General features: G+C 48.3%; 1 protein-coding gene across 7 annotated transcripts in view; it reads left to right on the plus strand.

Moving 5' to 3' along the window:
* Positions 1-19293, plus strand: part of sei (potassium voltage-gated channel seizure) — a 318213-nt gene that overhangs the window by 206772 nt on the left and 92148 nt on the right. Inside the window, exon 1 of one of the 7 annotated variants that reach the window (XM_075680322.1) lies at positions 12948-13444. The exons of the other annotated variants lie outside the window; for them this stretch is intronic. Within the exon in view, the coding sequence (XP_075536437.1) occupies positions 13121-13444 (324 nt within the window). The 5' untranslated portion in view covers positions 12948-13120. Of the gene's footprint in view, positions 1-12947; positions 13445-19293 lie in introns of those variants that run through there. 7 annotated transcript variants of the gene reach the window in all.

The following is a 19293-nucleotide window of genomic DNA, read 5'->3' on the forward strand; positions in this document are numbered from 1 at the left end:
ACATGCGCGTCGCTTAATCCAGATGACACTTGAAAAGTAACACTCACTATGGCTAGAGTGTTTCTTGATATTTTGAAAAAATTATTCGCATTGCTTTCGATCATTCGGATGGTATCGACCAGAGCTTGAACGAATGTAATCGTCGCCGTTTGACCAATTTGCAATGAATAAGTTGGCTTCAAACTGAACTGAAGGAGCCACAATGACATTGTAAGCTAGAAAAGCGAAGTTTACGGAAATTCATCTACTCCGCATCAGAGCCATACTAGTTGAGCCACCGTGATTTTGGCGAACGCAGAGATTAACGTCACATTCACTCCTCGTGGCTTCAGTGTGGAACAACGTGTCCCGCCTTTCCCTTTTTATCTTCCCTTTTCTAACCCTATGTTTTAATCTGGATAGTGTTGTTCTCTACACCGCGAAAAAAGTGACTTAGGAACCACGTCGCCCCCCCTGCGACCCCCCCCCCCCATCCTTTATGTCCCCAGGTTTGCTGCTTTCCTGTGCATTGTCGTGCGGCGCGCGCTGTCAATCGTTGTCATTGCAAGCTGAGTGTGTCACGTGGCTGTCTGCCTGTGCTGTTGTGCTTCGTGTGGTGCGTACCACGCGCAGAGTAGGCACGGCTTCTCTGCGCGGGTTGTTTCTGCTCGCCAGAGGGCACTCTGCGGCATAATAGCTGGCATGTTGCTGTGCAGAATTAGGGTAACAAATCCTAAGACGAAAGCGCGAAGAAACAGGGCCCCTATCCACAAAATGCACTGACGCTGCAATTTTTCGCAAGATCAAATTTCAGCCATTCTTGAAGCTGTTCATATTATTAGCGAAGGCGGGTGGCCAATGGCGAACAAAACGCTTTGTGGATTCTGACACACGAGGACAAGCAATAACGCGCGTGTCGCTAAAAGGAATGAACACACAGGGCAAGATACCCTGTGGGCACTGACCGCGCGGCAGGGGCTAAAGTATTTGAATACATAAAAAAAAACTAGACGCTTCGACATTTGCAGCTAAGGTTTTTGGAAACGCGGACGAGATTTGTTCGAGTTATGGTACAAGTGAAAATGTCGCGCGGCATCGGCAACAGAACCAACACATCACAATATGCGCGCAGGCCTTGCCTTAAATGACTTTTTTGTTGTTACGCGGCTTTTTTTCGTGACGGCGTATATGCAACGTATACTGCCGTGAAGCCATAGCGAACATTACACATTCCTGATTGCCATTATATGGTTGTCGGGGACAATCAATCAATCAATCAATCAATCAATCAATCAATCAATCAATCAATCAATCAATCAATCAATCAATGTTTTTTATTTACAGGCACACTTTGGTTTTCCTGAGTCAACGTCAACATATCCGTGCCTTTCTTATATTCTATCTATGAATGGCGAAATAACTGTTCAGTGCTTTCCAAGTAACGAAAACGTAAGGTGATATTACGCGTTGTGCACACAACTGTCGTGTTTGTAGCATCACGGGCCTGTTGCATGATGTTTCGACTCTATAATTTTGTCTTGAGAAAGTTTCCTGAGCACACGCAGCAGGAGGATCACAAGGGGCGGAGGACGATCGCGATTCCCTCCCGTGCCCATCTCTGGCACGATAGCTGCCACCTGGCCGATTTCTCCGACCTTCTCCAACCTTGCGGGGTCATGACTAGCGTATGCCGTGACCTAAGTTTATACTTTAACAAATTTAAAAGGCGACTTCGTTGTACCCTTGCTCTTCTCTCACTAGAATTTCGCAACACAATCGTACTTCTTGGGGCGAACCGTTCAAGTAAATGTTTGGCGTTGTTGTCTGCCTCGTTCGTCTGAACTATTGATTACAAGTTCTGGCAACGAAATTAGCCCGCGTCACTGCTGAGCTTTACTTCTGCTTGTGCGTAAGGTGATGGTTTTTCATACCCCCCCCCCCCCCGGGTCAAGTAGGCAAATTGAGATGTCGAGTTCTTGTTCTAATGATTCAGACGAATAAATACCATATTATTTTTAGGTATTTGATCTGAAACGAAGAAACTTTAGCGCATTACTTCTCGAACGTTTCCCGAACAGAGACGTAAGTCACTGTATTTGGTACTTCTAGCACTAGCAAGAAGTACGTATAGTCTGACACTATTTTTTTTAAAACTTTATTCGCTCGATGTAATGTACGCAATAACATGATGGTGTAACTAGAAATCATCTTAATGTTGATATTCAGGTGGATCGATGTTACACAACGCTCGACTGCTTTATTCCGCTGCTTCATTCACTGTTTCACTCTGCGGGAATGCACGTAGACATGGACCTCTTGATCCTGTTTTTGTGCTTTGCGGCAATGCTTCGCTATGCGACCAAGTTGTCGCCCGAATTAGAATATGGCTGCGTCCAGCAGCAAAAAAAAAAAAAAAAAAAATGCTCGTTTCTTTCATTTACGACTAGTCTATTGGGCGAAAGAGTAGAGACACAGCTAGATAAAGACTCATCCATATGGGCCGCGGTCACTCTTCAGAAACAGCCGTAATAGACCACACGCCGGCCGACCATCGCTGTTTGCTCAGCCGTAAATAACGCGGGCGTTCATAATGTGGGACAATTTCAAACGTGCCCGCCTACGCGTTATTATTGCCTGAAGTGCGGATCCCAAGACGTTCCCTAACCGTTTGCGTTGCATTTACTTTCCCTCTCACTTTGCTTTGTTACGCGATACGGAATTCTGCGAACAATATTCTTGGCGCTGGCGAGCCGAATGAAGCTTCGCGAATTCTCGGACTCGGCCGCCCACGAACCCGCCCCAAGGCACGCATATTTCTGAGAATAGGGAGAAACACGCACCGCGAGAAAAGTTAGCGTCGTCCACGCGAGGCGCCGCGTGTTAGTTGGTGGGGTGTGGAGTCTGCTGCTGTCATTGCCTGCGAAGTTTGTTGTTATTGTCTCGAGGACTCGGGACAATGTGCGCCCGAGGAAATGCGAAATGAAACGAAAACATGGTGAAGAGAAAGAAGACTGACTCCTCAAGAGAAATTGCCCACTCGAGTCGGGTGGAGAATAAGCTAGGCGTTCGTCCCCTTCGAGGCTGCGTTCATATTGGAGGGAGACGTTCGTCACCCCGCCGCGATGGCCGCGTAGGAAGAGTGCGCAATGGAAATGAGCGGCGGCGGGAACAAAGGAAGGAAACGTGGAGAACCGTCGTAGCAGTGAGCAGAACGCAGGCGACGAAAGAGAGAGAGAGAGAGAGAAGGGGGAGGGAGGGAGAGACAGTTTATCTCAAGGAAGGTTGGCCTGAATTTTCCTGCTATTCCTGCTACTGAAGTTCTCTGTCTACCCTGCTATCGCTATGCACCGGGAAAAGGGGACGAGAGGACGAAGAATGGCTGAAACTGAAAGTACGATCGACGGGGGTATGCTATGTAAACGGCGCTGCACTGGTCTGGGATGCGGGGGCAAGAACGGATGCTACTGCTGCTGGCACAGTAGCAGAGAGAAAGCGGACGTCGCCAGTGGTCGGCGCGTCGACTGGCAGCCCCATCGGGCGCCTGCGCGTCCAGTGGATGCGCGGCCCGACCTGGCGACGCCTGAGAGAGAAAGGGTGCGGGGGGGGGGGGGTGGAAGAGGGTTGCCGTGCAAGGAATGACGGATCTAGAGGGAGAGGCGTGGAGACTGTTAGAACTCAGCACCATTGGAATTCCGCCTCACGTCTTGCCGCATGACTCGGCGTTGGGCTTTAACGTTGATGACCGACACCGTCGACGCAGTCTGCATCCTCGTCGCTTCTAAGCAGGCTGTTAGCGGTAACAGCAGTTGCTATAGACCATACTTAAAATCTGTCAATGGAGGGTGCCGCCAAACTGTAAACAAATTGGCAGTTTAACGTGGATGAAAAAAAAAAAAAGCGAATTCAGGTAACACTGGCACTCCCGGCTTCTAGCTGGGATAGACAGTGGGTTATTTTTGGCACGAGTGTAGGCGCAGTGAAGCTGATAGCGCAAAATAAAGCAAGTCAGACAGACGACAACCTTTTCTGATTCTAATATTTCTTTCTCTGTTAACATGCGCTGCCGCCTCCACACTGCTTTGCCGAGGATTACTTAGACTTCTGTACTCAGCTCTACACAGATACACAGGGCTAGTGGATGGAAGGTTGCGATGCCAAGAAACGACGCAAGATATAACGGGTTCCAAACCATTTTAAAATTTCAGAAGCGGCTTCCTGTGACGTCAAACAGTATGAAAACGCGTGGCCTACTTGTATAACTCGCGGCCAAGATTAGCGCTTTGTGATCGAAGGCTCTTGGAATAAATACTTACTACATACAGAAGAATCTCGATGACGCGAATTTCCCGCCTTCCTTCTTAAAATCTTGGTATCGTGCGAAATTTGTATGACCCATAAGAAAACAATAGCCGGAGCACTTAAAGTGAACGTAAGGCATTCACGTTTATTTAAGGCAGTTACCTTCGCTTTAGGCAGTCACTGATGCCTTTCTGGAACTTTCACAGCTCAAGTTTGTCGAGAAGACTTTTCTGCAGTGCGTAAAACCTCACGTTCGTTTCTTAACCTCCCTCGACATCGCCGAAGTGAGCCCCTTTCAGGTAAGCAGGTCTTCGCCAGTATCGCGGAAAACAAAGAGTTCATACGCCCATTTCACAACTGCACGCCGCAGCCGTAGTTCCCTGCGCGTGAGAGATCCGGAGGCATCTCAGAAATTCGTATCGTACACCGCGGCCCGGACGCTGAGCTCACGGGCTCTTTCATTATTACATGCATTATAATACGACTGTTTCTTGTGCGATCTTGACCTTCACCGTTATTCTCGTACGCGGATTACAACTTAACGAGATTCTGTTCCAGCGTACGCGTAGAAATAATCTAATATTAATTCGCAATGTTGCCTTCATCCTCGCACCTCACTGAAAGTGCCCATGCAAAACAGCTGGTTCATTAAGAAGCGCAACGTAGAGCATCTGCGCTCGGAAATTTGGAAATCAGATCACGAGGAAAAGATAACGGAAGGTGCGGCTGTAGAGTTTCTGTTTTTAATATTAATGAGCGCTACCCAATTTAGCCCGCCGCTTCTTCCTTTGTGGTACCCGTTGTCTACAACCTTAAACATGTCCTGCAACGTCCTTCGTTTTTCTGGGCACGTAAAGCACATATTTTCCTTCCTACTTTTTTTTTCGTCTAAGAATCACGATTGATTAGAGTAAAGCGCGAGCCCGCCGATGCCGATTCTCGACGTGGCTTTCGCTATGCATATCGTTATTCCTTCATTCGTGCGCAACACACGCAAGCAATCTAAAAACTCAAGGAGCGCATAAATATTTACGATTTTGAAATTATAAACGAGACTCGCGTACTTCGTTCTGCGACAAGCGTTTCTACTCAAATTAGCTTCGAGGCCTATTTGCATAAAGCAACGTTCCTCCGTATTGTTGGGCGCTTTAGGAACGAGAATCGGCAATCGGGCGAGGTCTAACGCAAGCCAATCTGAATCCAATCAAGGCCATTGAAAACAAATCGAAAATTAAAACTCAACTCATCGGGTAACCTTGCCTCAAGCGAAAGGCAATGTTCTTCGCCGTTAGCAGAAGTTTCCAAAAGCTAGGGCATGTTGCCCAGACGCACATTGATTGATCGTGACAATCAATCAATCCGACTGACTGACTTGCTGACTTACTAAAGGATAGCTAGCGAGATAGATAGATAGCAGATCGATAGATAGAACAAGAAAAAAGGTATTCTCTTTTTTTCTACTGAGAATGTGGCGTTCTAGCTGCACGAACCGAGGCGTGCAATGTTCTAAACCTTATGTGAATAACCTCCGCATGCACCTTTTCTCTCACTCTCTCTCTCTCTGTCTATCTGCTGCAAAGAGAAAACAAGCGGTCGTGGATGCAGCTATTAATTAGCGGTAGTGCGTCTCGTGAGCCCGCTGTGCCTTTACGTTGCGGTCGGGCGTGCATTGTTTGCTAATAAGTAGTTGCGTGGCGCGGCCATGTAGGATACTCGCCACATGACGTAGTGTGTGCGCCACATGGACGCTTTATGCGAGGTTCCTCAACTGCGCCACAGCCGGTTCAAAGCAGACTTCTTCTGACATCTCGTCGTTCATTCATTTCTTTCCCTATTCGTTTCACAGCGTGACATTGTTTTCGACCTTGCGCCTCGTGCCATCTATTTCTTTGCCACAGCGCTGGTGCAACGTATACGATGTAGTAGAAACCAAGCCCGGAGCAGGTTGGAGAGGAGATAACAAAGAATGACCCAGTGGAGGCACGCTCGCCCAAGCCTGAAAACGCACACACGGCCGCTTACGGCGACCGAATGGAGAACGGAGGCACCTCTGTTTCATTTGGGAATAACGGAGCGGCAGCACAGCTGTTTCTACTTTTCTCTTTGTCATTATTCTCACTTCGTGGGTGGGTACGGCAACTAGTTTGGACTGCGTTATTATTATTCTTTTTTTTTTCTCCCGTCGTCGCCCGTCTCTGCTGGACTGGCGTCGACCCTGAATCGAGAGCCATAGAGGTGTTTGTCCCGCATGATGGCGGGGTTTGGTGTTGGTGGGCTGTACGCCTACCTTTCGCTTTCTCTTTCGTTTCCATCTGTGGGCTAAGTGTTTATTACGGTCACCGTGCCTGGATGATTCGAGGAGTTTAGTTCTGTGCGGAACGAAGTATGTCTCATTGCAGCTAGCCCACTAGCAGCCATTAGCGCAGGTGTCCGATCTAACGTTTGTCCCATAGGATGCCCCGACGCAATGCGCGAGTCCGTTGGGCATTGAGAACAAGAAACGCAGCGCGCCTCTCCGCACTGCAAAAGCGGAAAGAAGAGAAGCAGGTGCGCGATTGTCTCGTGGCAGCCGTAGGGTTCGGAGGTTAAATTTTCGGTGACTCGTTTAAGAAACACAAGAACGCCTTGCAAACACGCAGGGTCAAGCCAGACGGGGTCGAGCAGATTGTCTTCACACTGCGACAGCCTAAGTGAAAGACGCGGCCTCAAGTCAAAAACCGACTGATGTAGGCGAGTGGCCCCGAAAACGGCTCAGTTTCACAAGGCCAGTGCACCGTCACGTGCCGTCGATCGAAGTCTAGCGTCTGCATACGTTCACGCGAACGGACTCGAGAACGCGTCGTGGAAAGATCGGGCGGGTTTCACCGGCGCGGTCAAGCTGCAGCACATAACCTCCCCCGATGCAAAAAACACAACAACGCTTGCGCGTAGCCGCATCGTGTAAACAGCTACCCGCGTCCATAAACCTTGCCTTACGCGTGACTCTTAAAAGAGTCTTCGCAGAGCCACCGACGGATTAGGGTCGGGTAACGCAGATCGCGGAATGCCCAGCGCGGTGTCGATGGGAACGCTGCAGCTGGTCCGCTGCCCACCGCGAGCGTGTGTCGACTCGCTTCAGTTGCGTCTGCGCTAGAAACTTTTTACTTTTTTTTCCCTCTTTTTCTTGGCAATTTCCCGTGTGGTGCGGCGAACTGTGAAACCTCTTTTACTAGCTTGCCTCCTCGCCGACCCCTCCACTCGAACTAATGAGGCGGCTAGGCCCTGGTCACGACCGTATGTGCTAAAAAATTGTGGCCCTGATTTCGCCTTGCGAACGCTTGCTCTTTGGTGCGTAGGCTGTGTCTCGCGTTTCTGTATATCATTCTTTTTTTTCATTTTTGTTCAATAATATATTTCCCATAACCGCCCTCCCTTTTCGTTTTAACGATAACACTGATTCCCCGTTTTGGAGATTGTGTGGCGAACTCGCACAGTTCCAAGTGCCCACTCACATTTGCGAGTGGGAATTCGTAGTATCTGCTGTTTCCCGATTAAATCATCGCGTTAGCTTTGAAACTGGGTATGTTCGCCGGTCATTAGAAACGCAGTGCGACGCTAGCGCTGTACGTACGCCTGAGTTTATGGAGGAGATGGCAAAGCTAAGAAGCCACCAGAGTAGCTGATTGGGCTGGTTAGGGAAACATTCTTTCATCGAGGATAAAAGCCTTACTTTGCGCACAATTCACAACTGAAGAGAAAGCTAACCAAAAAAAAAAAGAGAGGGGGGGGGGCGACATGACAGGACGCTGTAGTTGATGTTCATTCTAAATCCCAAGAATGTCTTTGTGTACTCTTCTCTTTCTCTTTTCCGTGCTGGTTCTGTCACGTTGCGGAAAGATACCAACCGGCCCGATTCAGTACGCTTCTACAATGTGCTGTTACGAAGAAGTTGTTCACAAAGCGGTGAACTGTGCGCTCCCCCAAAAGTGAAAAAAAAAAGAGTAATACCCCCACTCGCTCCTTTGACGCGCTTCACGGACGACATGGCGTGAGCGGTCGGTGCTCGTGAGAACGTGGTCTGCAGTCACCATGAGCCGCTGCGTACAGGGGCTTTTAATAAGGTGACGGGGGAGGGAGGGGGAGAGACCAATTCAGGCCATCAATTTCGCGACCAGTGCCTACGTGGTCGCGTCATGCTTTTGCGTGGTCCTTGACGACCGGCTTTTCGAGCCGCCGCTGCGGGACGATGCGCCCGGTCCGCGGCTCAAACTCTACGAGTGAATGAATTAAAGCTCCGGGCACCTCTTCGTTGACGGACTCACTCACTCACTCACTCACTCACTCACTCACTCACTCACTCACTCACTCACTCACTCACTCACTCACTCACTCACTCACTAACTAACTAACCAACTAACTAACTAACTACCAGGGCCTTACTTGAGCCCAAACCCTCAGCCACGTCCCTCTTTACCCTTCCCCCTTCCAATAAATTTTATCACCACCACCACCAACTAACTAACCATAGTTCTTCTATAACCATAGTTAAAAGAAAGCATAAATATAGTTATTCATTCCTTTATTCAACGTGGATTCGGGACCATCTATAGAGAGAGAAAAAGAAAAGGAAATGGCGAGAGTTTAACCAGATGGCAATTTCAGGTTTACTATACTCTCTGCTAGGAGAGAGGGAAAAGGAAGGATAAAATATAAGGGAGAGGAGAGAGTACAGCAACACCACGATGAGCACCACACCAAGCGCAAAATAAATAAATAAATGATAAAAAAAGACACTGTGAAGTATGTTCGCGCAGGCTGTGGTTCGAAGAAAGTGCGCAGTCTGTGCTGAAAACCGGTGAGGTCGTTTTCTGATATTCTGTGCACAAAATGATGGTACCTTGTGGAACATACCACCATTCATAATCTTGTTTTCTTTTTTAGTACACGGATGTCGATTAGTTAACGGATAACAGCATCAATAGAATTCATAGGGAATCATTCTTCTTTTTTAGTCCGCTTGCCTAAATTCGCCACTCCGCAGCATACCACAAATTAATATCTGTTTTATGTAGCCGTATCTAATTTCTATTCTGGAAGCTAGTCATAGCTTATGTCGCGTTACATCGCATGTTTTCAGTTCGTGCCTCGACTCAAAAACACCGTCTTTTAAGTCGATTAGCAGTAGACAAAATAGGGAGATGTCCCATGAACCTTAGAATCGTAAACTCAACAAATAAACGGCTTTACATATCTGCGCAAAGCGTGCTTTCTATAAATCAATGAGGTTTATAGATAGCTGATGAGGTAGCTATTCGCCCTTGATTTCCTATCCAGCGAGCAAGGGCTCTTTCAAGAGCCTGGCATGATGTGACGCGGTTCGGCCTGTCACGTTGCCGTGACGGCAGGTAGGTCACGGGAGGGAGCGATCGACAAGCGTAAGTTCTGCGACGTTATTTTGGTCTGTTTCCGAATACGTTAGAGCGGTGGATAAATCAAACGAAGCGTGTTGTGCTTCATTTGCATTTGCGAGCGACGCCAGTGAGAAATTCCGAGAGAGAGATAACGAATTCAATGAAAATGTTGTGTCCTCATTAGCTGTCCTCAATACGACATTGAACTCATCCCTCTACAGATTGCTTAAGCTGGATGCCACAACACAGTTTCTTAAACTAATATTATTGAGCCATGGCAGCATCTGTCTCAAGCGCAGAAAAAAAAAAATATTCTGCGTTACCATTCGTGCTCCAGCCTTGCGTGTAGGGCAGCGAATGCTTGTTTGTCCCTACGCTTTCTCCTGCTCTCTTGACATGTTAGCCTCGCTGACATCATCGGTGTTGCATCATCGTTCAGGTGTTGCGTAAGAAGTGCGACGCGCGCACAAACAACACTTACGCCCACGCACACGCGTATACAGAGCGGTGGCGCCTTCGCAAGTAAGCATGTGAACACTGCGGTTGAGTGCGACAATAGAGAGTTTTAGAATAGGGGCCCCAAACGTTTTGGGGCCCCAAAGAAATAGCGTCGAAGCTACTGCGCATGCGCGAGACGCAAACTGCGTTTGGGTTTTGCGTTGGGAACGCTATTTCACCGATTTAGCGGGAGCCCAAATAGCGGCCCCAAAAGCTTTGCGTCAACAAACATGGCGGCACCCATCGAAGCGATGGCGCTAACCTAGCACCAAACTGGGTTTGATTCGCGGTAACGCGTGAAGTTCGCAAGCTAGGAGAAGTGACTGCGGTTATCGCTTTCTCTCAACTAGCGTGTGTTACGAAGATTGATTCATTAGACGCCGCTGATTCCGAATTCAATTGTGGATCTTATGGCTCGTAGGCCTAACACGGCTAAGCTTGGCTGGTGAAGCCACGTAAAGTTGGTTTTGTTGCTCAAAACTAAGCGCTACTATTGTTTGCTGCTTGAAGAATAACCTCTAAATTGTAATTAAACGCGAATATACGCAAGTCAAAATTACTATTCCTATCATAAAACGGTATATTTTATTTAATTATTTCTAATAGTTTTTCTTTGACGCCGTAGTGGCGCTGTCAGCGCAAGACGCTATCCGCAAACGCAAAACGCTATTCTAAAGCTCTTCACTGCTGCGTGCCCCAGCGCTAACACCCGCAAAACTCTTTAGGGCCCCAAAATATCGGGGCCCCTATTCTAAAACTCTCTAATGTAGCGATCTCTTGCTGTTCATGTGTCCCTGAGCTTAGGCCGCAGGTAATTGCACTCGGAAGATCAATGTCACCACGCTTCGTTTACTTTCTTCTGAGACAGCGCGCACGTGGGTTGGTACGTGCTCGCTCTCCAAAGGTCCGTCGGAGCGGCTTAAGCGCGCGCTGTCCCGTATCCTGCTAATCGGGGTAATATGTGTGTCTATGTACTACACTGTCGGGACGCTTATTAAATCACGCGAGAGGATGAATCGCGAAGCCCATGTGATTTGCGCGGGTGGCGATGCAATGCTGGTGCGTCTGGGAGAGCCCGAGGATTGAAAGAAGCACCGACGACGAAAGCCGAGGGGGACACGGAAGACCTCGCGTCGCCCATGCACAAGGGGAAGCGCACCAAGTGCCTCGGCTGGCGTGGCGTGCGTCTCTATCGCGTGTGTCCCTGACGCGCTCCATCGTCGGCTCAACTACGCGCGCTGTGGTGGGAAGCCCCCGGTTTCCGCCCCCTGCTTTATCCCGACCATCCGCTACCGTTTCGAGAAGGAAGCGGCGCGGGCGTTGCTTGCTACTGGGCACTGACGCATCAGTGGTATGCTCTGGGGTAAGGGCTGGTACACTCCACCCTTCTGAGGTCATTAACCCGAAGGCGTCCGCGCGTCGTGTGCGGCGCTTAGGTGTCGCAATTTTCCATCAATTTTCGCGCGTGCTTCCCATCTCCTTTAGTGTTATATGATTGCGCTTGTTGGCAAAAGCGCTAAGATGTCAAATACTAAGAAAATGTCCGGGTCTTTCCTGTCACCAAACAGACGCAATCATCCTCTCTCACAGACACATATACGACCGTAAAACAATGTGTCGAACCAATGTGGCTTAGTTCTCACTTGAAGAATGGCTGCTGTTGTTTTGCTAAACAAGAAAAAGTAGTAATCGATTGTTCAGAATATCTGCTGTTTACCTGTGGCCGGAGCTTAAATTTCAATACGGCTTACATTTTGCAAACTTTCACCGGTAGCTTTTCGAGAGAGTATCCCGTGAAAAGGGATTCGCTCGCAAAGAGCGATTCTTTTCCCAGCCGGTGTCACAACAGATTCTGCAATCCGCGCTGTCGCACTACGTGATACAAAGTAATGACATATATACAAAGTAATGACATATATATTCATGCAGGCGCTACTGCTTGACTGTTGGTATTTGCGACGTTTGTGTGCTCTAAAGCTACCGTAGAATGAATGGGTGTCTTTCGGCGTCGTTTGAGTGATGCTGCCTCAAATCCAGTGGTCGCACTTTAGTACGAAGCCCCTTTCTTGACACAGATGACCGCGGGAAGCTGCCGCCTTCCACTAGCGTGAGCAGCGGCCCCAAAGCAATCCGTTTCTAAGTGACGCTCTCGTGCGTCACGTGACCTGCTTTCGCTAATCGATGGGCAACTCTAGGCGGCGACCCCCTCGCCTCCGATGCGTGGCAGCTCACAGTGCTTTTTGCTGAAAAGACATATGCAACACAAGGAAAAAACATCTGCCCACGAGGCGGCACTGAGGGAGGTATAGATGCCTCTTCACGTTTTCTGTCTCAACGCTGGGGACATTCATTGCTTGCATCTTAGCTTAGCATAACGCCTTGTATGTTGTACCATAGAGCGGATTTACGAAGTGGGAAAATGGCCGGTGTCGGTGCTTTTTCTACCAGTAAAGTCTGAGCTCTTGCCCAAGAAGATACGTTCTGTGACTTTCCAGGCGCTTCTGTATCTTCAGCTTCACAACGTTCTAATGTAAACAAGTCAAAGACAAGCACTGAAGCTTGCCACAGTTTATAAGGCACGTAGTTCTCTATGCTTTCTTGGGACTGTCTTTGCGACATGTTCGAAGAAGCAACCGAAGTCGTCACTGCGATTGCACCAACTGTGCCAGCCACGGACCGCGAAGAGGAAAAACTTCGACTCCGTCCGGGCCGCGGCATAGATTAGTACGTGTAGTAGTGGCGCCGTCGTCGTCTGGACTCCGGGTCCAGGGTGCCCCCCATCTCAAATCGAACCGTTTCGCACGCACGTGGCAGGGGACGCTCGGAGCGCTAGCGGTACTCGTGACGTCACCCGGAACGGCGTCCAATGGCGACGCGGTGCGAGCAGACGACGGGCGGCTCGCGCGCGCGGCGTTCCGTGCGTCGCCGGAGTGTACGCGCGGGTCCGCCGATGCATGGTGCTTGTGGCGCGCGTGAGGCCCGCGGTGCGCGGAGCCGGGCTCGCGAGTGCGCTCGCTGAGCCCATCGCCGACGAGGATGTGATGGAGCTGAAGCCGCTCGGCGGCGGGGCGGCACGGCCCCCGCTGCGGAGACACTCGTTCTTCAACCACGTGCCGCCGCGGCCTACCGTGGCACCGCTGAGCCCGCGCAAGAGCATCGCCACCTTCGCCACCACCTGGAACGAAAGGGACGAAGAGGAGGAGGACGGCGTCAACGAGCGCCAGGGTAGCAGACGCGGACACAGTCGTCAGAACAGTCTCAGGCCGGACGTGGGACAGGTGAGCCGCCCCCGTCTGAGTCTGCCAGTACATGCGCGCGTTTCGGGAGCGAGGAGGAGCTCGCCGCTGGCTTCCTCCCACGAGTGACGTCACCACGCGCTTCGGTGTCTAGAGGTGAAAGAGGAGGAGGTCGCGTTTAGTGCGACTGCCCTTTGCCGTGCGTCTGTCGTTCTTCTGGCCGTGCATCCCAAACACGAAAAAAAAAGAGAGACCGTCTTGCAATGTATGCAACGAGCTATTTGACACGTCTTTAATATGCACTAGCGAAGAAAAAAAAAGAGAACAACTTACGCCTGCTGAAAAGTATTTTGTGCCAACCTGTAAAACATTTCATGCTTCTTCGTTTCCGCTGTTATGTTACTGTCTATTTGTTTCTTTCCGCTGACTGAGTGGTTTTTCTCAGCGTAATTTGGGCTGTTAGAGAATGCCACTTAATGTGAATTCAGCTATGCCAAAGCATATCTACATAAGCCGTCTAAGTTTAACTAAATGTCTCAGGTTGTTTTCTCTTGTTTCGGAATGTGCTCCTACAGTTCTTGGTGGGATAGCAAATTTCCTTACCATAAATTTTCCAGACGCCACCAATCCCTGTTTCCTTCGCAGATATGCGGCCAGGGGGCAGTCGTGTAAGCCGCCTTCCATGCCATAGCTTACAGGAATGCCAAGAATTTTATGGATGGCTGATGTCGTGGGAGTTAAAAGCGCCACTTTGATCACGTCAATGCCGTCATCGCTTGGCTAAACGACACGCCTGGCGCACAAGCACGGTGCTATATTTCTGCAGTGTACGCTAAGCTGTGCTAAGATGGCGGCCTGCAATGCGCACTGTCATATTGCTTCTGCTTCTTCGTCACCTGTCACACACGCCGCCGTCAGTGCCAAGAGACTGTTGTCACTACCTCTGCTGAGACGCCTGTACAGTGGAAGTGCATTTGTATCAGTTGCTTTCTGACCTGGATGTGCCTCTCGAACACCAATTCCTGCCACCGATTTGCTGCTGCAACTTATGTCGCCACTAAGTACCGTGCCAACATGCAAATTTCATTGCGACGGGCGTCTGTTTCGAATTGTGAGCCTACTAGCTAGCTCCTATTGTTAATACCGCAAATTTGGCACCGCGAGAGCGGTCCACTTCTGAAGGGCGTAGACATATACCCACCACATGTTTGCCGTTGTTGGTTTAACGAGGACTGCAATGTTATGAGGTGCATAAACAGAAGCTGAGAACGGGGCTGGCCGTGAGAGAAAACTTAGCGCACCCATCCGAAAATAACCGCTGCTGTTTCGTATCATGAATGTGGTCCTGTGTTTATTGCTTCCTGGCGAGTGGAAGTGAAGTGCGGAAGAGTGGCTGGAGAGGAAGGCTGGTTACTTATGTGATGATTAATCGGAGAATTTACTGGCGATAATTGTACGCTCGAGCCTTGGGCTTGCGAAGCAACGAATTGGCACAGTTCCGACTTAAGCGAAAGGAGACTGTTCTGCCAAGGGGCGGAGCCTCTGTTGCTTTCTCAGCCTCATCGGTTCTTCCTTGTCAAGGTCTTTCGTGCTGTTCTCTCGCATCCAAGTTTATTCTTCGTGCGTTTCTTTTTCTTTTCCTTCTGTCATTCGTGATTTAGAAAGTGCAATTTCGAGCTTGCGCGGCTTCGCGCTGTCACGCCGTATGGAAAGTATCCTAAGAGCTCCGAAGGTGAGACGTATGTGTGCCGCTGAATTTAGATGTGGCACCAATGAAAACGTGAACCAAAACCGCAACCTAGCGGCGGCACTCTGCGTCGGTGCCGATGTCACAATTATATTTCACAATTATTCGGTAGGTTGAAATAACAATAAAATTCGGCAGTGGTGCCGGATTAAGTTTTCGGACCAGCAGCTTTCTTCCAGATTTCTGTTGTAGCTTCGCGGTACTTTTACGTTTATTCTCGCAATCTCTTTAAGGAATCTTACTCCGCCTTGAGGGTCTGTGCAGGGTTAATTTTTTTATATAATCAATCCCATGGTCTATTTCTTCCTGTCGCACTCTTTCTGCTTATCCCTCTTTAATTATTGTTTGACCTGTAACATATGCAGCAGATGTTACCGGTAGACGCTTGATCGTTGTCGCTGGTAATAGCACACCGTTGGCAGGCAGTGTTGGGGCGTGAATGACGATGTAGGTGCTTCAGTGAACCTCTGGAAGTAATGCGAACTTCCACGTCCACGCTTTACAGCGAGCACGCGTGTATTTTCCACTGCGTCTTTACACGTGTGTTTGCCAACCTGTCGATTGTGTACGAGGTCTGATAAACTATTAATTTTTCGCTCGCGAAGGTGTTGCATCTCGAAGAGCTTCGGAAACGTGCGAATAGGGAATTTCTAGACCATTTCATTGTTTACAGAGGAATGCACTATTACGTTATTTTGTGAACGGTGCCTGCCGGTAGCGGAGTGCTATCTATATGCGATGTTGTTTTGGTGCTCCATGACCACGGCACCCAAGACGCCTTGCGTATTCATCCTTCTCTGCTTCCGCGTCTTACTCTGCGAGCGATTCGAAAGTACGGCTTGAAGACCACCGTACCAACGAGCCAAAGTGGTCCGCCCTGTTGCGCCTTTTCCATTGCCTGTCCTCCTCGGGCGGTTGGCGTTGTGCCCTTGCTTAGAAATAGTTTGTTTTCATTCTTTACTACTATACTGGCGCTACTAATGCTACAACTATGACTACTAATAATAATCGTCATACTACTACTACTACTACTACTACTGCTACTACTACTACTACTACTACTACTACTACTACTACTACTGCTACTACTACTACTAACAATAATAATAATAATAATAATAATAATAATAATAATAATAATAATAATAATAATAATAATATGAAGAAGAGGAAGAAAAAAGTACAGTAGAACAACGTGTCGAACGATCGCTACAAAGGGCCTTTGATGTTACTGTACCTTGGACTAAGTTTCTTCTCAGCTTAGTTTCTTACACGGGCAGAACGTCCTTTCGCGGAGGTAGGCGAGGTAATGTCGAAACGAGAAAGAAAATAGAGTAGCGGTGCCCTCTGGGAAATTGCTTAGCTAACGTGCTGCTCGCCGGCTGGCAACCACAGGAAGGTGGCGGCCTGGCCGTTCTGCAAGTGCGCGTTTTTCTCGAAAGGGCACTCGACTGTGCCAGCGGCCCTCGCGAAGATAAGGTTCGGGCTACTGGCCCGGGGTCTCCCCCATTAGGCATATTGCCGCGTCGCGCATTCTGAACAGGCACTGTGCGCCGCTGCTTTTTCGTGTTTTCTTCCCCCCCCCTTTTTTTTTCCCAGTCTTCACTCTGCTTTCTGATTGTTCTTACTTTATATTGTGTCTGCACGCGTGTAACCTGGAAGTCGTCAATGTAGCGGTAAGGTACTGGCTTTTAATGGAAACCGAAGAAAAAATATGTTGGTTTAACGGAATGTTAACCAATTTTTAAAATAGCGGCGAAAACTAGCTACGAAACGCGGCTAGACTCCTGAGATCTGCTCGACGTCATCAGTGCTACGATTCTGGCTCGAAATTCAATAACAGATATTGGGGCCTTTGTTTTCTTCGTTAATGATTAATGTAAAGCAAATAGAGTTTGGAATGAACAATATGTTTCTTTAGACTGATTTAGAGTTCCTTCATAGCCTCATTTGATAAGCGCGAACAATCTTTGGGAGGAACAATTAACGCCGATTGAAACGAACAGATGGCTTTTTATGAAGTTTGAGCAATATGACCAGCATCGCCGTGAAATATTCATATCAGCGTGGACATCTGCGTATGTAAATTTTGTACCAGAGAATTTCACACAAGTTCTTGAGAGAAGCCTCACCCCTGTGAAACTATATGGATGATATTCGGGCTGCATTCATTTACTTGTATAACTGTAGTATTAAGGCGGGAGCATTAACTGACTCATTCCAATGGCTCATACCCGAAAAAAGCGGCTCCTAGTCCAGTGAAGCAAACAGACATCATCATCAGAAATGGTTCATATCCCCGTAAGGAAGCAAATATGCGATGGCTGACTCTGAATGAATAAACGAAAGAAAGAAGGAACGAAGGAAAGAAAGAAAGAAGGAACGCAGGACCAAAGAAACAAAGAACGAACGAAAGAACAAACAAAGAAAGACCGAAAGAAAGAATGAAATAAAGAAAGACGGAAATAAAGAGAGAACGAGAGAAACAATGAAATAACCTTTAGGTAGGGCATTAGGGGCTCGCATGTGTCGTTGAGGAGGCCGAGCTATAGCACCATATGTTTACATTACACTGGGGCTCGTTAGGTCTTACAAGAAGTCTGACCCTTGACCGTATAACTTAGTGCATTACCACGTGTGCAGTGGGCTTCACCTTCACGTGTTGCAGGAGTGTAACATGCTGCCGAACCTTATTATGCTACAAGTCGGACGGAGTTGCTATATGGCAATGTACTTTTGTCCTTTCCAGTAACTGAACTTTTGGGGATAGGCATGACAGAACCTGTACATGAAAGCTATCAGAAATCATACCAAGCGGTTCTCGCAAGATCGGCGTACCCAATTTGTGAAGAAGATACCCTTGAGCTCAGTGTTGAAACAATAAAATTTCAATTGGTTTGTTGCTTGGCGCTAATTATATCTGACCTGACGTCGCTCTTTAGCAACATGAATCTTTTTATACAGGCCGCCGCGTACAATTTTGTACGTCGGGGCTTGTATTCACAAAGAAGTTGATGCTAAAGCTGATGGCAGTGATTCTCAATGATGCCTATATTGTTAGCGAAGGCAAATGGCGAACAGCACCTACGAACGAAAATGTCTGTGAATTCTGCGCCAGATTATTGATGAAACAACTTCGCACCTTGCACTGTGTGGCAAAGGAGTAAGATAGAACGACAAATGGAAGGCTGATAAAGGTGCCTATGCGTGTATTAATATAGCGCGTGTTACGTATCACTATGCAGGAGAGCCCCAGCTGAATTCCAACTATATAGAAGCTCACTTACAAGGATGCATTTTGACCCACCGTGGTTGCTCAGTGACTATGGTGTTAGGCTGCTGAGCACGCGGTCGCGGGATCGAATCCCGGCCACGGCGGCCGCATTTAGATGGGGGCGAGAACACCCGTGTACTTAGATTTAGGTGCACGTTAAAGAACCCCAGGTGGTAGAAATATCTGGGGCCCTCCACTACGGCGTGCCTCATAATCAGAAAGTGGTTTTGGCACGTAAAACGCCATAATTTAATTTTTTTAAGAATGCATTTTGCTTCTCAAAATGTTCTGTTATTATGAACTGAAAGAGCAGAATCAATGTGCGTCGGGTTAGAATCAATAATTTAAAGAAAAGAAAACCGCGGAGTAACAGCCGCAGATACACAGTCGCATATTCTCGATATTGATGAATCAATGACACGGAAAAGTAATCGTAGTTCCAAAAGGCTTGCGGCTGCTGTCGCCAACGTGCCTCTACTCTAAGCTTCTCCTCGGCTCTGGAGAAATAAGAGTACCGCTGATTCCCGACTTAGAGTGTTCACTATATATAAACTATAGCTCCTCAAAGATTTTTTCGAGATAGTTTTGTAAGCAGGAGCGCACAACATGTACTACAAGGCGCACGAAATATACGTAGAGAAACTTTTCAAGCAGCTCTTTATCGCATGTACATATAGAATGAAGAGTTAATATCGTCGCAAAACAAACCTCAAGTCGCGCCTCAGGTATGCATTTGGAGACCACTGGGATCTGTCGCATACGCGAGTAATGCTGATGGTGTCACACTTGCTTGGTGTCATACGTCAGCTTGCGATTAAGCACTATATTGGCCATGTATGCGGGAGCATCACGCAATAAGCGTAGCGTCTA

The sequence above is a fragment of the Dermacentor variabilis genome, chromosome 2 (assembly GCF_050947875.1).
Source record: "Dermacentor variabilis isolate Ectoservices chromosome 2, ASM5094787v1, whole genome shotgun sequence".
In the NCBI taxonomy this organism is placed as follows: domain Eukaryota; kingdom Metazoa; phylum Arthropoda; class Arachnida; order Ixodida; family Ixodidae; genus Dermacentor; species Dermacentor variabilis.